General features: G+C 40.1%; 1 protein-coding gene across 6 annotated transcripts in view; it reads right to left on the reverse strand.

The window, feature by feature from the left end:
- Positions 1-5,066: 5,066 nt before the first annotated feature.
- Positions 5,067-21,377, reverse strand: part of osbpl9 (oxysterol binding protein-like 9) — a 104,460-nt gene continuing 88,149 nt past the window's right edge. For all 6 annotated transcript variants that reach the window (XM_062039224.1, XM_062039222.1, XM_062039225.1 and 3 more), the window contains 13 exons: positions 21,123-21,282; positions 20,910-21,022; positions 20,724-20,842; positions 20,552-20,637; positions 13,187-13,367; positions 13,015-13,099; positions 12,316-12,426; positions 12,170-12,233; positions 11,963-12,103; positions 11,796-11,874; positions 8,632-8,723; positions 8,407-8,542; positions 5,067-6,300 (listed from right to left, as the gene is read on the reverse strand). In XM_062039224.1, the coding sequence (XP_061895208.1) occupies positions 6,226-6,300; positions 8,407-8,542; positions 8,632-8,723; positions 11,796-11,874; positions 11,963-12,103; positions 12,170-12,233; positions 12,316-12,426; positions 13,015-13,099; positions 13,187-13,367; positions 20,552-20,637; positions 20,724-20,842; positions 20,910-21,022; positions 21,123-21,282 (1,442 nt within the window). In that variant the 3' untranslated portion in view covers positions 5,067-6,225. The remainder of the gene's footprint in view (positions 6,301-8,406; positions 8,543-8,631; positions 8,724-11,795; positions 11,875-11,962; positions 12,104-12,169; positions 12,234-12,315; positions 12,427-13,014; positions 13,100-13,186; positions 13,368-20,551; positions 20,638-20,723; positions 20,843-20,909; positions 21,023-21,122; positions 21,283-21,377) is intronic.

Here is a 21,377-nt window from a genome sequence, read left to right on the forward strand (position 1 = left end):
GTTCAACACAGTAGCTCAGTTACAATGATGGAAAGGACAACGCAGGTATAAATAGACTAATATAGCTATAAAAAAATCTAACATATATACGAATATATACATAATATGTGTACAGAGCAATTTATATACAGATATATTATATTATGTCTATAACATATATACAATATAAACCAATGACCGTGTACAATATTACAGTATATACAGTCTATATGACAGCAGCAGCATAAAATAGAGAGTAGGTCCAGCAGGAAATAGAAAATAGACATTATAAACAAAGAGAAGTAGCTAACATGTCAGGTGTCAGGTAATAGGCAGATGTCATCTATTGCTGTATGGCGAGTGATTATACAGCTGGATGGAGTGTGGAATGAAGGAGTTCTTGAATCGCACAGTGCGGGAAGGAAGTTGAAGGAGCCTGTTGGAGTATGAACTCCGCTGTCCCTTAATTGTCAGGTGGAGTGGATGGGCAGGATTGTCTATGATGGCCAGCAGTTTGTCCAGTGACCTCCTGGACTCTATTTTACCCACTTTCCATCAATATGTACACTGTGCAACACGGGAAAATAAAACTCTGGACCTACTGTATGCTAATTCAAAAGATGCATACAGAGCCACTGCCCTGCCCCCCCTGGGACGGTCTGATCACAATCTGGTGCTTTTAACACCTCATTACGTTCCTGCTGTGAGGAGGCAGCCCATCTCAACTAAATCAGTGCAAATGAGGAGTATTGAGGCAGGCATAGCCTTACAAGACTGCTTTGAGACTACAGACTGGGAAGTACTCTGTAAGCCTCACGGGACAGATATAAACAAAATCACAGACTGCATCACTGTCTACATAAATTTTTGTGAGGACTCCATCATCCCGACAAAAACTGTCCACTGTTACCCAAATAACAAGCCCTGGATCACCAGCCAGCTAAAGGTGCTGCTAAATAGAAGGAAGCGAGCCTTCAGATCCGGTGATCGGGACGAGTTGAAGAGGATTCAGTGGCAGCTCAAAGTTAATCTTCAAGAAGGGAAAGATGCCTATAGAAGGAAGCTTGAAGCTAAACTCCAACAAAACAACACTCGTGAGGTTTGGAAGGGTATGAAGGCCATCACAGGCTTCAACAATAAAGCCAAACTGCTGAATGGGGGTGCAGATGGAGCCAACGAGCTGAATTTGTTTTTCAACAGATTTAGCAACGCACCCCTTACTGGCCCTCCCCCCACTACTCCTGTTCTCACACCTCCACCTCCCCCTCCTTCTCTTTTACCTGCCACAGCCGTTTTCCCCCCCCTCTCCCCTCCCCCACTTCCACCCCCACTGAGAAAGCCAGGTGTGTCTGACACCTGGACTTGTAAGACGGCAGCTGGAGAAAGTCAATCCAGCTAAGTCAGCAGGCCCTGAACGAGTCAACCCCTGGGTCCTGAAGACTTGCGCTGCTCAGCTAACTGGGATCCTGCACTCCATCTTCAACCTGAGTCTGAAGCTAGAACGGATACCAGTGCTATGGAAAACATCCTGCATAGTGCCGGTGCCCAAGAAGCCCATCCCATCGAGCTCAAATGACTTCAGACCTGTAGCCCTGACGTCCCAGGTCATGAAGGTCCTCGAGAGACTTGTGCTGGATCAGCTGAGGCCACTGGTGGCTCCTTCCCCGGATCCTCTACAGTTTGCATATCAGCCCCATGTAGGAGTGGACGATGATGTTATCTACCTGCTGCATCATGCTCACTCTCACCTGGATGGTGGGAAGGGCACTGTGAGGATCATGTTTTTTGATTTCTCCAGTGCCTTTAACACCATTCAGCCAATTCTGATGAGTGACAAGTTGCTCAGGATGGGTGTCAGTTCATCCATTGTCTCCTGGATCACTGATTACTTGTCTGACAGGCCCCAGTTTGTGCGACTGGGGAGCTCCGTGTCGGATACTGTGGTCAGTGGTGTAGGTGCTCCACAGGGGACCATCCTGTCTCCTTTCCTGTTCACCCTGTACACCTCAGACTTCCAGTATAGTTCCAGGTCCTTCCACCTGCAGAAATACTCTGACGACTCTGCTGTGGTCGGGTGTATCGGAGAGGGACGGGAATTGGAGTACAGGACACTGATCGCTGACTTCGTGGAGTGGTCTCAGGCGAACCATCTGGTCCTTAATGTGGACAAGACCAAGGAGCTGGTCATCGACTTCAGGAAGAGAGTGACCCCGGTGGAGCCCATCAAGATCCAGGGCCGGGAGGTGGCAGTAGTGGAGCAGTACAAGTACCTGAGAGTCCACTTGAACAGCAGACTGGACTGGAAGGACAACTGCAAAGCTGTTTACAAGAAGGGCATGAGCAGACTCTTTTTCCTGAGGAAGCTTAGGTCATTCAATGTGTGCAGCAAGCTGTTGGAGATATTTTATCAGTCTGTTGTGGCCAGTGCACTGTACTTTGCAGTGGTTTGTTGGGGGAGCAGCACCAGCAAAAGGGACTCAAACCGGATTGATAATCTGATCCGGAAAGCCGGCCAAACTATTGGCACACAATTGGAGGCGTTTGTGTCAGTGAGGGATAGTAGTCGTGACCAAGATTTAACAAATATCGAGGTCGAAAATTGGTGGTCGAAGAAGAGCTTTGAAAGGTTGAAATCATGTGTATCCCAGCACCATATAAATATTACCTGTAGCATCACAATTAATTTCCAGAATAATAAAAGATTTAATTGAAGCAGAACTATTACACGTTATATTATCTAACATCTTTGACAATCAGCATTATTTTTTTTAACAGTCCACTTTTTGATTAATATGTTGAAGCTTGCCATATTAAAATCATTAAAAAATAAACTTTAAAGTCTTTCCAAAATTTACACCATGACAGGGATTTAAATCCAAGACCTTTTACTTTGCAAAGCTAGTACTAATGACGCGCGCCACAGGGACACCGGAAGTACAAAGTGGCATAATCTGTCTTTATATACTTATAATTTTATCTTATCTTTAGGGCAACATCTCATATGAGGCGCCTTGTCATTCATTAATTTACATTATAATGTGTATCTTCAAACAAAACAGGGACCCCCACTGATTGCTAAGTCACAGCGCGTGTTCAGCATTTGGGGCCGGCTTGATTTCTGTGAACGAAGGCTGACTTACAATTTTATTATACCGAAAACGTTTCACATCAATTTCATTCAAGTGAAACCAACATAAGTTCCGTCATTTTAATGTAATACTACGTTGACAGCACAATAGCACATTAAAGATCGGATGATGTTTAAGTAAAACTGGAGTTCATTGCGTTAAGTTGTTGGAGTTGTAGCGGGCTGTGCGTGACCAAAGATCATATATTGAGAGAGGATGATCTACAGTTACAGGTGTCAAACTCAAGGCCCGGGGCCAGATCTGGCCCGCAAAATCATTTAATCTGGCCTGCAAACACCTGGAAATAATATGTGTCAATAAAGTACTTGATATTTCCTCACTAAATATAATGTATTTTTTTAAAATTTTGACAGAAAAAAATATATGTACTGCTTGAAATTGCATTAAATTTAAAACTTTAATAGTATTCATTATTGAAACAAATATTACTGTATATTATCATACTTTCCAAACATTTTTTGTCTAAATAAAAATAAACCTTTAAGTATCTGCTTGACTTATGATTTTACAGCAAACTACCCATCAAATTAATAAAAATGACAGTACATTTTACGGTGTTCTTTACAGCATATTACTGTAAGTTGAAAAATACAAAAAAATTTTTTAACGTTAAAATTCTGTTGACTGAGCTGCCACATTTTGACAGTAAAACCTTGTTTTAACGGTGTATTACTGTAAATGGAAAAAAAGATACATTTGTTTTTACAATACAAAAACTGGCAGCAAAGTTGCCAGAATAAAAAAGGAACTTGTACTGTTTTTCCATTAACAATATAATGTTGTAAAAACCAATGTAAATTTAATAGTAAAATTCTGGCAACAAAGCTGCCAGCTTTTTCCGTAAAAAACAATATGGTGGCACTGTTTTTAGTTACCGTAAAATGTTGAAAGAAATAAAAAAACACTATTTTACAGTAACATTTTGTAAATGTAAAGTTTTTACTGTAAAATCGACAGTCTACTTAAAACAATTTATATAATTAATAATGAAATCCAGAGGAAAATTCATACATTATTTGCTGTTACAAGCTGCAACATGGCCCTCAATGAAAACGAGTTTGATATCCCTGATCTACAGGATGATGTACAGAGCACACAAAATCCTACACAAAGCTTATTTACTTTTAAAAAAAATACAGAGGACATGACCTCGGTCTCCTCAATGGTAGCCAGGCGGGAGCCATTTTTTAGTAATACGTTTGCCAATATTCACCTAAAACACTCTGGGGCCATAAGAAACAAAATTGTCTGGTCCGACGAGACAAAGATTGAACTCTTTGGAATGTTTGAAGGAAACCAGGCCCCATGCTAATGCTATCCCTAAAGTGAAGCATGGCGGTGGCAGCATCATCATGCTGTGGGGATGTTTTTCAGTGGCAAGAACTGAGAGACTACACAGGACAGAAGGAAAGATGAATGCAGCAATTTATAGAGACATCCTGTATGAAAACCAACTTTTCTCATCCAACCTGATGGAGCTTGAGAGGTGCCGCAAAGAGGAATAGCCAAAACTGGCCAAAGATAGGCGTGCCAAGCTTGCGGCATCGTATTCAAAATAACTTGAGGGTGCATCAACAAAGTAATGAGTCAAGGCTGTGAATACTTACTTACATGTGATTTTTAAAAATACAATATTAAAAAAACAAGCAAAACCTTTTCACCTTATCATTATGGGGTACTGTCTGTAGAATTTTGAGGACAAACATTTTTGAATAAGGCTGTAACATAACAAATGTGGGAACAGTGATACATTGTAATGCTACAGCAGCACACTGACATCTCCTAAGTTTATCTATATTTAATTACTCAAGTATTGTCATTTCTGTTAAGGTCTACACACGTTTGTGGGATTAAGAGTTCTGGATTATTAAAAGGAATGTTAGGGTCCTAATACTGAAGCAAATACATCCAGATTTAAGCACATATTCTTTGGCATACTCAGGTGAAATGTGTTTATTATTGTATCTCATCCATTGCATTTCAATCCAACTTCTATGTTACTGTAAAATAAAGGAATGAAAAACTTTTTGGAAGAAAAAAAAAACAGTTCAGGTGTCGTCGGAAAAGTATCACCCTCATCGTGATTTATGGAAAGAAAACTAGCAGCGATTATAAAAAAACAGCAGAATTCGCAAAACCGTTTTTTTTTTTGGTCGGTCGCACCCTTTTCCTTCCCCGAGCAAGGCGATCAATTCAACGTGAAGAAAATATCCTCGACATGGGCAAGTGGTCTGGAGAAAGAACAACAAATCCACGATCTTTTGTTCATACAGTAAATACTTCCAGATGACAAAAACATTGTTTGTTCTGTGTGCACATCAAAGTCTCTTAGGCCTTCTCTCCCAGACATTGTTGATTACCACTAGATTGCATATTATATTCCATTGGCTGCTATATGGCTCCTGTGGGGCTTTACTGTGCAAGATTACACTGTAGACAATGACACCCAAGTTGAAATGAGAGCAGAAGAGCAAACATGATTGGTTCCTTAAGATGTGACATTTCAATACGCGCAATTATTTTACACTACTGTCAGAAAAAATAAAGTTAATAAAATAAAATAAAAATAATATTATGTCTCATACGTATATCTATATTTATATATAAACAAGCTATATAACGAGTTGCAGGCAAGCATAGAATGTCCTTCCCCACCGAGTTAAGGTTTATCCATACCACAAACAACAATAAGGCTGTCTGACATTTTGAGGGGGCTGCGGCTTGCTTTCTTCAGTCACCAGATTCCCTGAGATGCCAAGCTTTGTTTTATATGTGTTAAGATTATTGTTCGATGTCAAGACCCTACAAAAACCTATGAAGGAAGTGGCCTCAGTTGGAACGCGGAGGCAAAAATCACAACCAGAGGGCACCCGCTTGAAGGAGTTACTAAATCACCTTGGAAGATCTTTAGCTGCTTTTCATTTAATATCATTCATTGCCGTTGTTTTTACAGTCGAATGCAAAGCTCTGTACAGAAAGCCATCAGCCGTCAGTCAGTCAAAGGCTTGGAGACGAAAGTTGCAAAAGAGTTCTTATGAAGACTCTGCAATGTGTACGATACCTAATGCATGTGTGTTTGTATTGTGTGTCACTCCATTCACTGCCTTGGAGAGGCTAGTCTCTTTAAAAGCGGCTCGTCGTACACCCAACACTCCCCGTCCTCGTGGAATAGCTGCAGACACACAGAGAACATTATTATACTGGATGTCACACACTTAACAGTATTTGTGTCTCCCTCATGGCATTTTAATATGTTTTTATACAGTACAGGCCAAAAGTTTGGACACACCTTCTCATTCAATGAGTTTTCTTTATTTTCATGACTATTTACATTGTAGATTGTCACTGAAGGCATCAAAACTATGAATGAACACATGTGGGGTTATGTACTTAACAAAAAAAGGTGAAATAACTGAAAACATGTTTTATATTCGAGTTTCTTCAAAATAGCCACCCTTTGCTCTGATGACTGCTTTGCACACTCTTGGCATTCTCTCGATGAGCTTCAAAAGGTAGTCACCTGAAATGGTTTTTACTTCTAGTTTTGATGCCTTCAGTGACCATCTAAAATGTAAATAGTCATGCAAATAAAGGAAACGCATTGAAATGAGAAGGTGTGTTCAAACTTTTGGCATGTACTGTATATACAGTATATTAGGGCTGCGAATCTTTGGGTGTCCCACGATTCGATTCAATATCGATTCTTGGGGTCACGATTCGATTCAAAATTGATTTTTTTTCAATTCAACACGATTCTCGATTCAAAAACGATATTTTCCCGATTCAAAACGATTCTCTTTTCATTCAATACATAGATTTCAGCAGGATCTACCCCAGTCTGCTGACATGCAAGCAGAGTAGTAGATTTTTGTAAAAGGTTTTTTAATTGTAAAGGACAATGTTTTATCAACTGATTGCAATAATGTACATTCGTTTTAACTATTAAATGAACCAAAAATATGACTTATTTTATCTTTGTGAAAATATTGGACACAGTGTGTTGTCAAGCTTATGAGATGCGATGCAAGTGTAAGCCACTGTGACACTATTGTTCTTTTTTAATTTTTTTTATAAATGTCTAATGATAATGTCAATGAGGGATTTTTAATCACTGCTATGTTGAAATTGTAACTAATATTGATACTGTTGTTGATATTATTCATTTTTGTTTCACTACTTTTGGTTTGTTCTGTGTCGTGTTTGTGTCTCCTCTCAATTGCTCTGTTTATTACAGTTCTGAGTGTTGCTGGGTCGGGTTTGGTTTTGGAATTGGATTGCATTGTTATGGCATTGCTGTGTATTGTTTTGTTGGATTGATTAATTAAAAAAAAAATAAAATTAAAAAAAATAAATCAATTTTTAAAAAATGAGAATCGATTCTGAATCGCACAACATGAGAATCGCGATTCGAATACGAATCGATTTTTCCCCACACTCCTAATTATTACACCATTTTTCTATTCATTTTTAAAAAACTAAAATGTGAAAAAAATATGGTAACGCTTGTTTCTTTTTGAGGAAGTTAGATTGCTTTGGTGTTTGTTTTTATTGCTGCTGTCTTTTTTTTCTCATAAAAAATATATATTTAGTTTTTGTCAGCACTGGGCCTCTCCTCGTTTTTAAATAGACAATGGCTTACTATTTATTTTGGTTTTTGTAACAGCCTAATGAGTGGCACAGTAACTGTATAAACAAATATTTCTGAATGAATTAGTCATCTTTGTTGGTTAGGACATGCCAAAATATCTTAAGCTGAATTTAAAAGCACATGGCTAAATTACAGCCACTAAATAGGTTCATGCTTTATAATCAGATTAGTCGACTAAACATGAAGATAATCGTTGACTAGTCGACTATCAAAATATCAATCAATCAATCAATGTTTATTTATATAGCCCTAAATCACAAGTGTCTCAAAGGGCTGTACAAGCCACAACGACATCCTCGGTACAGAGCCCACAAAATAGTTGTTAGTTGCAGCCCTAGTTGGGATGCTTTCCAGGAATGCTAGTGAAAGGAAGTTTGCCTTGACAGTTCGTAACAGGAAAAGCACATTTTAGGTTGTACACTGTATGTTAAAAGATAAAATGTAAGTTTTAATCCTTTTGCATGTCTGGTGGTCCATGATTGAATTTTATCGCTTTAACAGCAACATGTCTAAAAGTTTCATGGTGGCAAGTACTGACCGTGATTGGACATGAAAAAAGGAGTTCAAAACATTTAGGGAAAAAATATTCAAACTCCAACTGCGGGAGGTGAATATGGCCGCTAGCCTCACCCTGGTCTCCCACTGCTTTTCGTTCTCCTTCCTCTCTCTGGCTTCCACTCTCTGCTTCTCCTCCAGCCGGTGTTTGGCTTCTGTTGCAGAGTCGATGTCTTTGAGCTTTAGGTTCAGCGTCACATCTCTCCACAATCTGCAAAGTGGGTGGGAAAGGTTGAAGTTATCAGTTGGGTTTCAAATACAAAGGATGTGTAAGATCACTAAACAGTTTTAATGTCACACCTTCGAGACTCGTACGCCAGCTGGTCTTCCAGCTTCCTCACTTTCTTCTTAATGATGTCCATCCTCTTTGTGTCGATGAATGCTGTGTTCTCCTACAACGCAGTTAATATTCAAGGATTAAAATTTGCAGAGAAGTTGCAAGATTGTGTGCAAATGCTCAGATTCGCTGCCGGCGAGCCAACGTTTCAAAGAATGGAAGCACGACGGTTGTGGTAAATTTCGTCATTTCATATATACTGTATACTGCTAAATGTTAAAGGCCTACTGAAATGAATTTTTTTTATTTAAACGGGGATAGCAGATCCATTCTATGTGTCATACTTGATCATTTCGCGATATTGCCATATTTTTGCTGAAAGGATTTAGTAGAGAACATCGACGATAAAGTTCGCAACTTTTGGTCGCTGATAAAAAAAGCCTTGCCTGTACCGGAAGTAGCGTGACGTCAAAGGTTGAAAGGCTCCTCACATTTCTCCATTGTTTTCAATGCAGCTAGAGCGATTCGGACCGAGAAAGCGATGATTACCCCATTAATTTGAGCGAGGATGAGGAACGTTAGTGTGAAGGACTAGAGTGCAGTACAAGATATATCTTTTTTCGCTCTGACCGTAACTTAGGTACAAGCTGGCTCATTGGATTCCACACTCTCTCCTTTTTCTATTGTGGATCACGGATTTGTATTTTAAACCACCTCGGATACTATATCCTCTTGAAAATGAGAGTCGAGAACGCGAAATGGACATTCACAGTGACTTTTATCTCCACTACAATACATCGGCGAAACACTTTAGCTACGGAGCTAACATGATAGCATCGGGCTTAACTGCATATAGAAACAAAAGAAATAAACCCCTGACTGGAAGGATAGACAGAAAATCAACAATACTAATAAACCATGTACCTGTAAATACACGGTTAATGCTTTCCAGCTTGGCGAAGCTTAACAATGCTGTTGCTAACGACGCCATTGAAGCTAACTTAGCAACCGGACCTCACAGAGCTATGCTAAAAACATTAGCTATCCACCTACGCCAGCCAGCCCTCATCTGCTCATCAACACCCGTGCTCACCTGCGTTCCAGCGATCGACGGTGCGACGAAGGACTTCACCCGATCACAGATGCGGTCGGCGGCCCGGAGACGGAGGAAGTTAAGGTGAGTTCGGCGGCTAGCGCGTCTGCTATCCATCTCAAAGTCCTCCTGGTTGTGTTGCTGTAGTCCGCCGCTAATACACCAATCCCACCTACAACTTTCTTCTTTGCAGTCTTCATTGTTTATTAAACAAATTGCAAAAGATTCACCAACACAGATGTCCAGAATACTGTGGAATTTTGAGATGAAAACACAGCTGTTTGTATTGGATTCAATGTGTCCGCATACTTCAGTTTCAACGGTTGACGTCACGCGCATACATCATCATGCATAGACATTTTCAACCGGAAGTTTAGCGGAAAATTTTAAATTGCACTTTAGAAGTTAACCCGGCCGTATTGGCATGTGTTGCAATGTTAAGATTTCATCATTGATATATAAACTATCAGACTGCGTGGTCGGTAGTAGTGGGTTTCAGTAGGCCTTTAAATGTTACGAGGATGCAGCCAGTGGTGGGCCGTCAGGGCCACCAAGGCATTCTCTGCTGGCGTAACATAACTAGAAATAATGATCATAATTAAAGATAAGAGTCATTTTTTATTTACTTTCCATAAATATCTTTTGTCTCTTACTTGCGATCACATTTTCCATTACACCCAATAAAGTTACATTTGATTTAGGTTTGACCAATTAAACGTGCTACTAGATTCTTAAAATGAATTGGACCATGAATGATATCAATGTTGATGGATTATTTAATAATGCACCAAAATGTTAACCTGACTCTCGCCAGATCCTTGTAGTTCGCTGAGCTCCACACAAGGATCTGGGACTTCTCAATAAGAGATGTATTTCAGAAGGCAGGGCCTTGTAAAAAAATCATTGTATGTAATTAGATAAACCGCTTGTCTGTTATCTTGAAAGATGAGCTACTTCAACCACTCACATCGAAATCAACCCGTGATGCTGATGAGAACGACGCTGGGAAATCCAAACCCAGTCGGAAGAAGAGCCAAAACATCATTACCACCAATAAATGCCTTTAAAAAAGTTCTCTGTTCATCTTTTAAGAATTAATATTCAATAGATTCAACAAAACAGTTGTGATAGCAGAATCAATGTCAGCCGTGCCGCCATTGTTGTTTGAATCAAACAGTCGCTTTGGCGCTACGTCACATCTATGAAATCTCGCCCGGCGATCCTGATTGGTTCATTATTTTTTTGCTATCTTGAAGGAGTTTGCAATGCCTTCGAGCCCAGATCTTTGAGTGGAGCTCAGCAAACTACAAGGGTCTGGCGAGAGTCTAGTTACCATAATGTTATATTGCAGCACCTGCATTTTGTAATAACTTTTGCGATATCTAACAAGTTATAACAAAACGCGTCAATGTGTATCACAAAATACGTTCAAGAATTAGATTTTACAAGATGCGGCAGATTATTACAAAATGTTGCCTTATTACATTATAAGGTGAACGTTGATTACTTTATTACATGTTGTAACATTACTACATAGTGCGTTGTTACAGGTCCGCATATTCCAGCAGGTTGCCGTTGAAGAAGTTGTAATTTGGTGAAGCATCTAAAAGTCCAAACAAAAAATCTGAATGCAAAGAATCTGGAAGATGTTTCTGCATAATTGAATCTCCTTATTTTGCTGTTTAATTATACTTTGTGAATAGACCTTCTATTATCAGCAATAAGTAAAAGAGAAAAATGGTAATGATGAATTTAGAACTCAACTACAAAAAGAAACGTAATTAAGTTATTAAAATTAGGGTTACACCTGTATTACTTTTAACTTATTACTTGTGAATCTTTTTCCTGTATTTACATATATATAGAAAATGTAATAACCTTTAGTTTGGATTATTTCAATTTCCATTATTTCTTAATTGGAAATTACATGTTCAATCCAAACAGATATCGTTTTCAAAGAGGTTGTTGTCTTGGAGTTTCAAGTGTGCAGTGTGTAATTCTTATAACACATATTAGTGTAAGCGTGAATACTTGTCTTGTCCTCTCTGAGCAGTCACATGCTAAATGTATTTTAAAGCTTGAGCGAGAACTCACTCCAGTGGCCCACTTGGCATACATCACACCATTCCATTCGCCTTCAATAGAGCAGAAAGACTTCTTATCATTCGGTGCGCTGCAAAATAAAGAATGTCATGGCCATTAAAAACGCCAGAGAGCTTCTTTTTTTTCGTAGGCAATAAATATTTGAGCAGTCTCCTTACAAAATCTCAGCTGTGATTCTGTGCTTCTTGCCTCCGTAGAACGGTTTGGTGTGGAACACAATGTTTGCACTGTAGCCCGTTTTGGAGCATGAGATGTTGCACTCGCCACCTAGCTCCACCCAGGGCACAGTCAGAATGGACCTGCACAGATCGACTAAGGTCAGTCAAACGTGCATTGATGATATGGCTGTGGAGAGTGATACGCACCTGCCATATCCGTTAGGGAAGTTGAGGATATAATGTTCATCATGTTCTAAACATGACACGCAGCCTGCATGGAGAATGACATGAATTAGCACAACAACATGAAGCCAAAAAAGAAACATGGGCATTAGAATGCAGAATTAGCATACCTTGGCCAATATTATAAACACCTATGGACATGCCCAGGAATTTAGACTTAGTCCAGATGTGAGCATTGAACTGGATCTTCTTACTTGAACATTCTGCGTAGAATGCAGAAACTGCAGAAAGAGAAAACAGAAAAAGCACTTATGTGGGGCACCTACACAACGAAAAAATGTGTTTTAGAAAACAACCAATAACCAGCATGTTTTGCTTTCTCACAGCACCTACTCAAAAATGAACAAACAAAGAATGTGAAGAATGTAATACGAATGAGCCCAAGAAGTGGGCTCCCATGAGCGTTTGTTTTAATATTAAAAGGGGCTGTTGGTAACCTTCACGTGGCTTCCTATAGAAGGACGCTAATGTTCCAGTTTTCAGTATTATGTCCACCACTCTTCAGGCTTTTTGCACAGTAATAGAAATTATAAGCATATGTAACACACACATTAGCTTTGTGTGTTGTCAGCTATGATAGCGATATTAGCTACTAATGTTGGCTATCACTGAGTTTATAGCCCATAGTGTCAATAACATGACTGCAAATTGTTAGTTGCTTCTCCGGGACTGCTTTTTTGTGTGTGTGCGCGTCCAAGCCGTGTATGTGTAAATGAGACAGCAGGTGAATGACAGTCATGAAGGCCAGACAAATTCCTTGGGCCGGTGAACCAGCATCATGTAATTAGCTAGAGACGAATGTCACTCACTAGGTGGGTGATGAGAAACCTGCTCTGCCACAAAACTGATACTGTTTGCTGAAGACCATGGGACAGGACCTTCTGATTGTGTGTCCTGCAGAGGAGGAGAAGAAGATGACTAACAACAAACCATTAAAATAATTATAGCTTTATGGAGTGGTAGTGGTGGGGGTAATCTCACAATGTGTGTTGGCGGCTCGTCAGTCTTGCAAGGCAAATCCCAATGGCAGAAGAAGACCTCTCCCAATATGGGGTTGTAGGGCTTCTTGGCCACAGAGCCTTTCCTTCCCGCATGGAAGGCAGAGAGGTACCATTTGACCACCTGGACCATACGCTCACGGGGCTCTGGCTGCTCTGCGATACTGGGAAGAAACCAAAAAAATTGGGTGACCTCCAAATACCTCGAGAGTCTCTTTTCCAGCAATCAGTCCCTCCAGGAATTTTAGAGTTATTTTTTTTCAAGGATTGTCGTAGCAGTTTTTTAAAAGGTTGTGCAAAAGTTGCAAAGTCTATGGCTGTTCTCATTCATACAGGTCATTGTATTCTCAGGGCAATCAATCGATCGCAACTGGACTGTTCAGTTTGTCTTAAAAAAAAAAAAAAACAGTTCGCTGCTTGTATGAGACAGACTTCGGTCAGAAGTTGCAATGTTTTAAGGCTTATTTTTCTGAAATAACATTGCATCATATTGTGATTGTACCAATTTAATATCCATCCATGCATCCATTTTCTACCGCTTGTCCCTTTTGGGGCCACGGGGGTTGCTAGAGCCTATCTCAGCTGCATTCGGGCGGTATCAGTGTTTTTAATGTCCTTTGCAACTATGACACACTGCAATACATGGTTAAATAAAGTAAGTATTTTAAGATCTTTTATATTTTATTTAAAAAGGGGCCTTATTATGCAAAACCGACTTTTCTAACCTAATGGTACCTGTTTATGTGTATTGGGATTCTCATTGGGATTCCCATAAATTCCCAAAATTTTAAATCATACCGCAAAGGCATTGTAGGGATATATATAAAAACAATCTGGCCATTCTCCACACTTCCTCCAAACGAGCAGTTTAGAAATATGAAAAAGTATTACCCAAAGAGCTTAGCGCGAGTCCGCCATTGTAGTCCGTGCTGTAGTGATTAAGCTCCTTTTTAGCTATCTTCTTGTTGTGGGGCAGAAAGGCTCGTACATGCACATGCATCCTCCGCTGTTGCCATTTCTAATACAAATTAGCGTATATTTATATAGTTAAATTTATATTGATCAGTAGACTAGCTATGAAAGGTCTAAAAACTACTACACAGATAGCTGGGACAAGACCCAGTCCAAGTAGAACCACGTAAATAAGACCGCCCACAAAAAGGCACATGCTTAAGAGACGGTCAGAAAGCAGTTTAAAAACGGGATGTAAAAAAATCTATGTTTTCGATTGCATGTTATGTAAACCACAAGTAAGTGTTTTAAATGTAGAAAAGAAAATCATAATTTGACCTTTAATGAACGTTATGTTACAAGTTATTTACATGTATCTCAATTTTACGTCCCATCTTAGTGAGTCAGTAGTCAGGCAGAAGCAAGCAGGGGCGCCGAAAAGGGGGGGTAAAGGAGACGGATTCTAGGGGCCCATGATGGAGGGGGGCCCCTCTGGGCCCCTAATGATGATGAAATTATAATACAGGGGGCCCTGTAAAGATTATTTTCATGGGGCCCAAAATCCCTAGCGGCGCCCCTGCAAGCAAGAGAATAAAACCGTACGGTTCGTTATATTATGTGTCCTTTACAGGACCACACATACTGTAATCTGTCTACCGACCTGCCTTACCCAGCCAAAAGCAAAAAACGTCTGCAATGATGACCCCTTTTATTTGGTTGTTGTGCTATCAAGCATATTTTATGCTAACAAACCATACCCTACCAGCATTAGGGTAGTTATCCTTGCTTCTCCAGATGGTCTAATGCTGGAATTTGAAGTACCGGTACTCTTTATCAAGGGAAAGACACATTTGCTGATCAAAAGGTTGGACATTTTGGGCAGCAGCAGTCCTATGCAGGGTTGAAACTGTTCCCACAAAAAGCCACCTGTACTTAGACCACTATGTCACGTAAATTAACTTCATGGATGAATGGATGGTCAAGGAACCTCAAGCAACTTTATCCATAACAAAAAAATTTGGCCCCGATCCATGTTGGTTGCGGGAAGAAAAGCAATGGAGGCGAGCATTAGTGATGATCGTCAGGAGAGTCTTAATTGTCAATTCCAAATGGTATGACAGTTCTGATTGCATCAACTGCACTCGATGGTCGAAGAAAGACAAAGTCCAAGCCCAGGTGAGAAGACCTACAGTCATAACATGGTTGGTGTGGAGCTCTGTGACCGCACACTGAGCTCCGCCATCCTAGTCACGTCCGTTGTGTTCTTGAGCAAGACTTCACCCTTGCTCCTGATGGGTCGTGGTTAGGGCCTTGCATGGCAGAACCCGCCATCAATGTGCAAATAGTGTCAAAGTGCTTCGAGTACCTTAAAGGTAGAAACGTGCTATACAAGTATAATCAATTTACCATTTAACAAATCGCATGACAAGCAGACACAAGATATAGCACTTGCGAGTGATTGCCTATTTCTGTGATGTTGCCATTACAAATTCCTGGATCCAGTAAAAGCCTCGTGTTTAACCGATCTGCAAAGAACACCTAGTGATTCCTGGACTTCAAACTCTGTTTGGCAAATAACCAGAGGCCTCACGTAACAAGCTTGCTATCGCACAAAAACCTGGCGTACGCCCTTTTTCACAGCAAATATGAGATGTATTAAGACGGATGTTGATGTGGAAATGTGCGTTGCCTCACGCCAACTTCATGCCTGACAGGCTGTGGATACTTTGGTAACACACAGAGGTAGTCATTCGGCCTTTGCCAGGATTTGACTTAAACAATGTAAAAAAAAATTTTTTTTTTTCACCAATGCATTTAAGGTTTTATATTCATATTTCTGAGGACATCTATTAATTTATATAGGCGATCATTTTGTCACTGTGTTTCTGTGACTCTAGCGGGCAGCAGCAGACACTGGCACCTCAGAGACCGGAGAAGATTTCACTTCTATGGCTGCTACTGCGAGAAGCTCTCCTGCGTTTTAATAATAACTTGAGTGATCCAAAAAAATATTTAAAGTATTTTGTATCCTTTGTGATGTGCTAGGCACGTTTACATTTTGTCTGCAGGCACCGAGCGCTGTGCTTGAGGGAGGCGGGGGCGACACAGGGGTGAGAAAAAAAAGGGACAACTCGCCCATATCCAGTTGCAGCGACTATATCCTTTTAAACACTCGTCTGTATTGGCGATGTAAACCCATCGTTTTCCTCACTTTTTTTCTGAGGCCTGACCATTTCGTTTTTATTTCAGCCTACAGTTCCCACAGCAGACAGCAATTTCAACCTGCTGGCAATCCCTCCAAACACCAGAAACAAGCACCGCCTACTGACTTGTGATTGGCCACAACGCGCAGCATTTAAGCACATAGCTACTTTCAATATGTGTATGGGCAATCAATTCCACGTTGATTGCAATGTAACAAAGAAATGTGCTTGGATTTGTGTGGGTGCACACTTTGATACATCTGATTTTGTACTCGCGTACGTTTGTTTTCTGAATTTGTGTCACACGTCTATTCTTAATGTGAAATCTGCTCAAGTCTAGTTATAGGAGGCCCCTGCTGAGCTACAGCGAACTTGTCAACAATTTCAAGAGAGTGCAGCTGCAGATGACAGCGAGGGGAGTGAAGAAGAATCATGAGCCAACAATCAAAAACAGAATTGCACAAGCATGGGTCAAATAATGACAGTGGGCCAGGCACATGCCAGGGATGGTAGACTGCACCCATGCAGAAAAGGTGCCGAAACTAAAGTTACATAAGCAAACCATACTTTTGTACATGCGATGCATTAATTGCAAGATGATACTACAATGAAATTTGAACATGAAAATATTTTTTTATAAAAAAAAATTGAGAGTTGTCATTTGAGTTCAAAAGAAGGCAATACATCACAAAATACATAGAAAAATACTAATTTATTTCGTACAGATAGGGTTGTACAGTATACCAGCACTAAAGTATTGCAGTACTAATGACTTAAAAAAATGTACTATAATGTCTTTGAACAATACCGGTACTTTTTTTTTCACCCGCAAGCTACCGTGCGGCGGTGACATTGCCGAGGGGAGACGCATGTTCGTCAGGGCGCACACACACAGCGATACAAAACGAAACAGAATGGATAGGAAGACGGCAAAAAAAACCAGTAATTCTACTGGGTAATAAACAAAACGCAAAATAGAAGTATTTGAGTTTTAAAACTAACGATAAAGTTTAAAACATCCCTCACCGTAGATGACAATCCTGTATTGCACTTAAACTTAAGTAAACATTTAAATAAAAATCCTCCAGATCTACACAAGGAGTTTAAAAAACAACAGGTAATAATGTAGTTAGCTAGCTCCCCTGCTGTGCATATATAGATACTGTATGTAGACGCACATACAGCTGGTTGGCTTGTTGCCAATTATTAGCGCAGTCAAAACCGCCCATGCAGCATGAAATAATGCAAGTGAAGATGGAAATGACTGAATTTTGTAACAAATTCCCACAATTTCATCAGTGTTTTATCTTTAACAATGTGTGTTTTACCTCACATGTCTTATCTGTGTAGTTTTAGCCATATATATAGATTTTTAACATTTACTAATTATTGTATTTGCCTTAAAGCACAGACCAAGCGTGGAAACCATAAATCATGAAGCATTTAATACAATGCCAGTAGAGCTTTCTGAAGAAGCTCTACTTTACTTCTTTCCAGAAGAAGAAACGCTTGGCGACAGGCTCGTTAGTTACTTTTCTACTGTTTCCCACACATTTCATGGCATGGAAATGCTTTTTTTGGCTAGTCAGCTTCCTGCCTGTTCCCCATGATGCCACGAGCCGCATCTCTGTTTATCTTTTGCAGCTGCTAGGTGAAATATAGATTACTGTTTGAGTCACACTTGACTTACTACACTAAAGCAAGCTCGGACACAGGCAACTACAGCGCCTGTCGTCCCGGGTGAGGAGTCAGTTAAGCTAGAACTAAATTTCCTGCACACATAGCCTTTCTCGTAGAATACTACATAACTCACAAAATGTTTTTTGTAGTGACTGTGCCAGAGGTGGACATGCATTCTACTGAGGTGGCAAATTATGAAGTGTTAAATCTATCACAGCACCAATCAAATCATCTCATGATCCCCACCATATCAATTCCTAGATATTATCGAAATTATTTAAGGCGCACTACGCGAAACAGACATAACATTATTAACATCAGTACTACGAATACCATTCACAACAATGCCTCAAAACAGCCCACTACCTACAAAATGGGCTTTTTAAACATCAGATTATTGTCTCCCAAAGCGTTATTAGTTAATGAGGTCATTAGAGACAACCATCTTAACGTCATTGGTCTCAGTAAAACTTGGCTAAAACCAGATGAATTTTTTCCACCTAACGAGGCATCTCCTCCTAACTATACGGCTGCAAATATTGCCCTTCCCCTGAAAACGGGTGGAGGGATCGTACTAATATCCAATGAAAACCTTAACCTTAGCCCTAACCTAAGTAATAAATATAAATCATTTGAGGTAATTAATAACTACTAATAACCAATGTTTTAGCAGCCGCAACATTAATGCTGTCACAACTACTACTCTTGCTGGCCTACTGCTCTCGGTAATGGCACCATTTTCGAATTATGTGGGCTCTACCGATAACCTCACCAACAACTTTAATGATACCTGCAAAAAGCTAAAAAACTTTAACTATCATGTAGAAAGCTGGAACGCAAATGGCGTGAGACGAAACTTGAGGTTTTCCATCAAGCATGGAGTGATAGTTCAATAACTTATAAACACGCTCTACCTTAGCAAAAACAAATTACTACTCCAATCTCACCCGCCGCAATGAAAACGATCCTAAATATTTGTTTAATACATTAGCATCGCTAACACAAGGGACTTCTCCCAGTAGCTCCACCAACTCGGCTGATGACTTTACGCAATTCTTTACTAAGAAAATGTAACGAATTAAAAAGGAGATTAAAGATCACACGTCCCAGCTCTAACTGGGTTCTAATAACACAGATACTAATGTATGTATGACGTATATTGCCCTCCAAAATAATCTCTCTCTTTTTGAAGAAATAACATTAGAGGAACTCCTGCAACTCGTAAATGGGACAAAACAAACATGTTTACTTGACCCACTTCCTGGGAAACATAAGGAGTTCTGTGTAATATTAAGACCATCCATCCATCCATTTCCATCCATCCATTTTCTACCACTTGTCCCTTTTGGGGTCGCGGGGGGTGCTGGAGCCTATCTCAGCTGCATTCGGGCGGAAGGCGGGGTACACCCTGGACAAGTCGCCACAGGGCCAACACAGATAGACAGACAACATTCACACTCACATTCACACAGTAGGTCCAATTTAGTGTTGCCAATCAACCTATCCCCAGGTGCAGGTCTTTGGAGACATATTAATATTAATTATATTAATATAATAATTAATATATATATAATATATATTAATATAATTATATCAGAATCAGAATTAGAAATACTTTATTAATCCCAGAGGGGAAATTAAAATTTTCAGCATAATCCCATTCAAGATCAGACAAACATTACAGGAAGACAGAGTGTTCATAAGACCTAACCTCAATGCTGACCTCATTGTAAACTACTGACCGGTGTCCCACCTTCCCTTTACCTCGAAAATCCTCTAAGAAATTGTTACACCGCAGCTAAATGAACACTTAGCATCTAACAACCTCTGTGAACCCTTTTAGTCTGGTTTCAAGGCAAATCACTCTACTGAGACAGCCCTCATAAAAGTGACTAATGATACACGGTCAGTAAGGTTTTTTTTGTGCCCATTGGGTTGAGTTATTTCTTGCCCTGATGTGGATGTCGCTGTGGTTTACGCAGCCTTTTGAGGCATTTGTGATTAAGGGCTTTATAAATAAACTTTGATTGACTGATTGGTTTATATTCTATTCTAATATAATCCTGAAATTTGGCAGGCTATATGTAACGTATACAATTGTAAATTGTACTTTGAGTGCAATAAGAAAAGCCCAATGTGTTCAATGCCTTTTAAATTGAGTTTCAAGCTACTGAAATTGTTCTTTGAGTGCAATAAGAAACTTATGTTTAGTTTATTGTAATATTTTCAGTTAAAATTAAGCCAATAATGCCATTTTTTGTGGTCCCCTTTATTTACAAAAGTATCGAATTTATCGATATACATTTTGGGACTGATACCAAAATATTGGTATTGGGACAACCCTATTCTCAGAGTATATACCCATTTTAGAGCACCCAAACATCTTTTAGGAATTGGGGTTGTGTTTTGGTACCTTTCAAGAAGTTTGACAATGGAAATGTTTGTACTATACTGAACTAAGCTGTACTTTACCGCTTAGACCACAACAGACGTGAGAGTTAAAAGATGGTTACCTTACAAATAAGTCGGGATGTGCAAAGAAGTCAGCATACATTTCTAACAAAGATCTCCTTTCAAGGATAAAAGTAGGCAACACCACCTGTGAATTATGATGGGGACAAACAATCCATAGATGTTAGTAGTGAAATCATGCTGAAACAAAAAGTTCAGAGACAGACCAGTTACCTTGGTGAGATCCATGCCCAAACGGACTTGGGAGAGTAGATGCATAATGACACTTTTGTGCTCCTCCACTGACTCCCCCTCGCCTTCATCGTCACGATCGTCATGGGTATCGAATGGATCTGAGCACAAAAGTTGCTTCTTAGAGTCCCAGACAAAAACACTGGGCATATCATGTCTGCTTTTTACCTGCATCTGTGATGCCATTGGACATGGACGAGTTGAGGGACTCTGTTGTTTCCGGTCTTTTCAACGTTGGTTCTTGATTATTGAGGGGTGAGGCAGCTGGGGCCCCTGGGGGACTGAGGGCATTGAGAGGGGAAAAGTGGGAGAAATAAGGCACAGAGAATAAATAGTCACTTAAGTGGCATAGTCTGCTCCTGTTGCAAATGAAAGACTCACTTCATGCAGTGTTTGGGGGACGTGGTGCTCTGGTAGAACTCGTCTGCGTCGTAGAATTCATCCTCGCTGGACGAATACGAGAAGTCTGGCACTGAGTGCAAGGGAAGGGGGATGTGAGCTGGGGAGGTGACGCCACTGTTGGGGCCTGATGGGCCGCTCCCTGACAGAGGGGCAAGATAAGTGAGCGTTAACAAAGATCAAGTAAACAGGTCATAGAGACTGATGCAGTGGTGTCATGCACTATTACAAGGTCCT

Source organism: Entelurus aequoreus, linkage group LG27, assembly GCF_033978785.1.
Source record: "Entelurus aequoreus isolate RoL-2023_Sb linkage group LG27, RoL_Eaeq_v1.1, whole genome shotgun sequence".
NCBI classification, from domain to species: Eukaryota; Metazoa; Chordata; class Actinopteri; order Syngnathiformes; family Syngnathidae; genus Entelurus; species Entelurus aequoreus.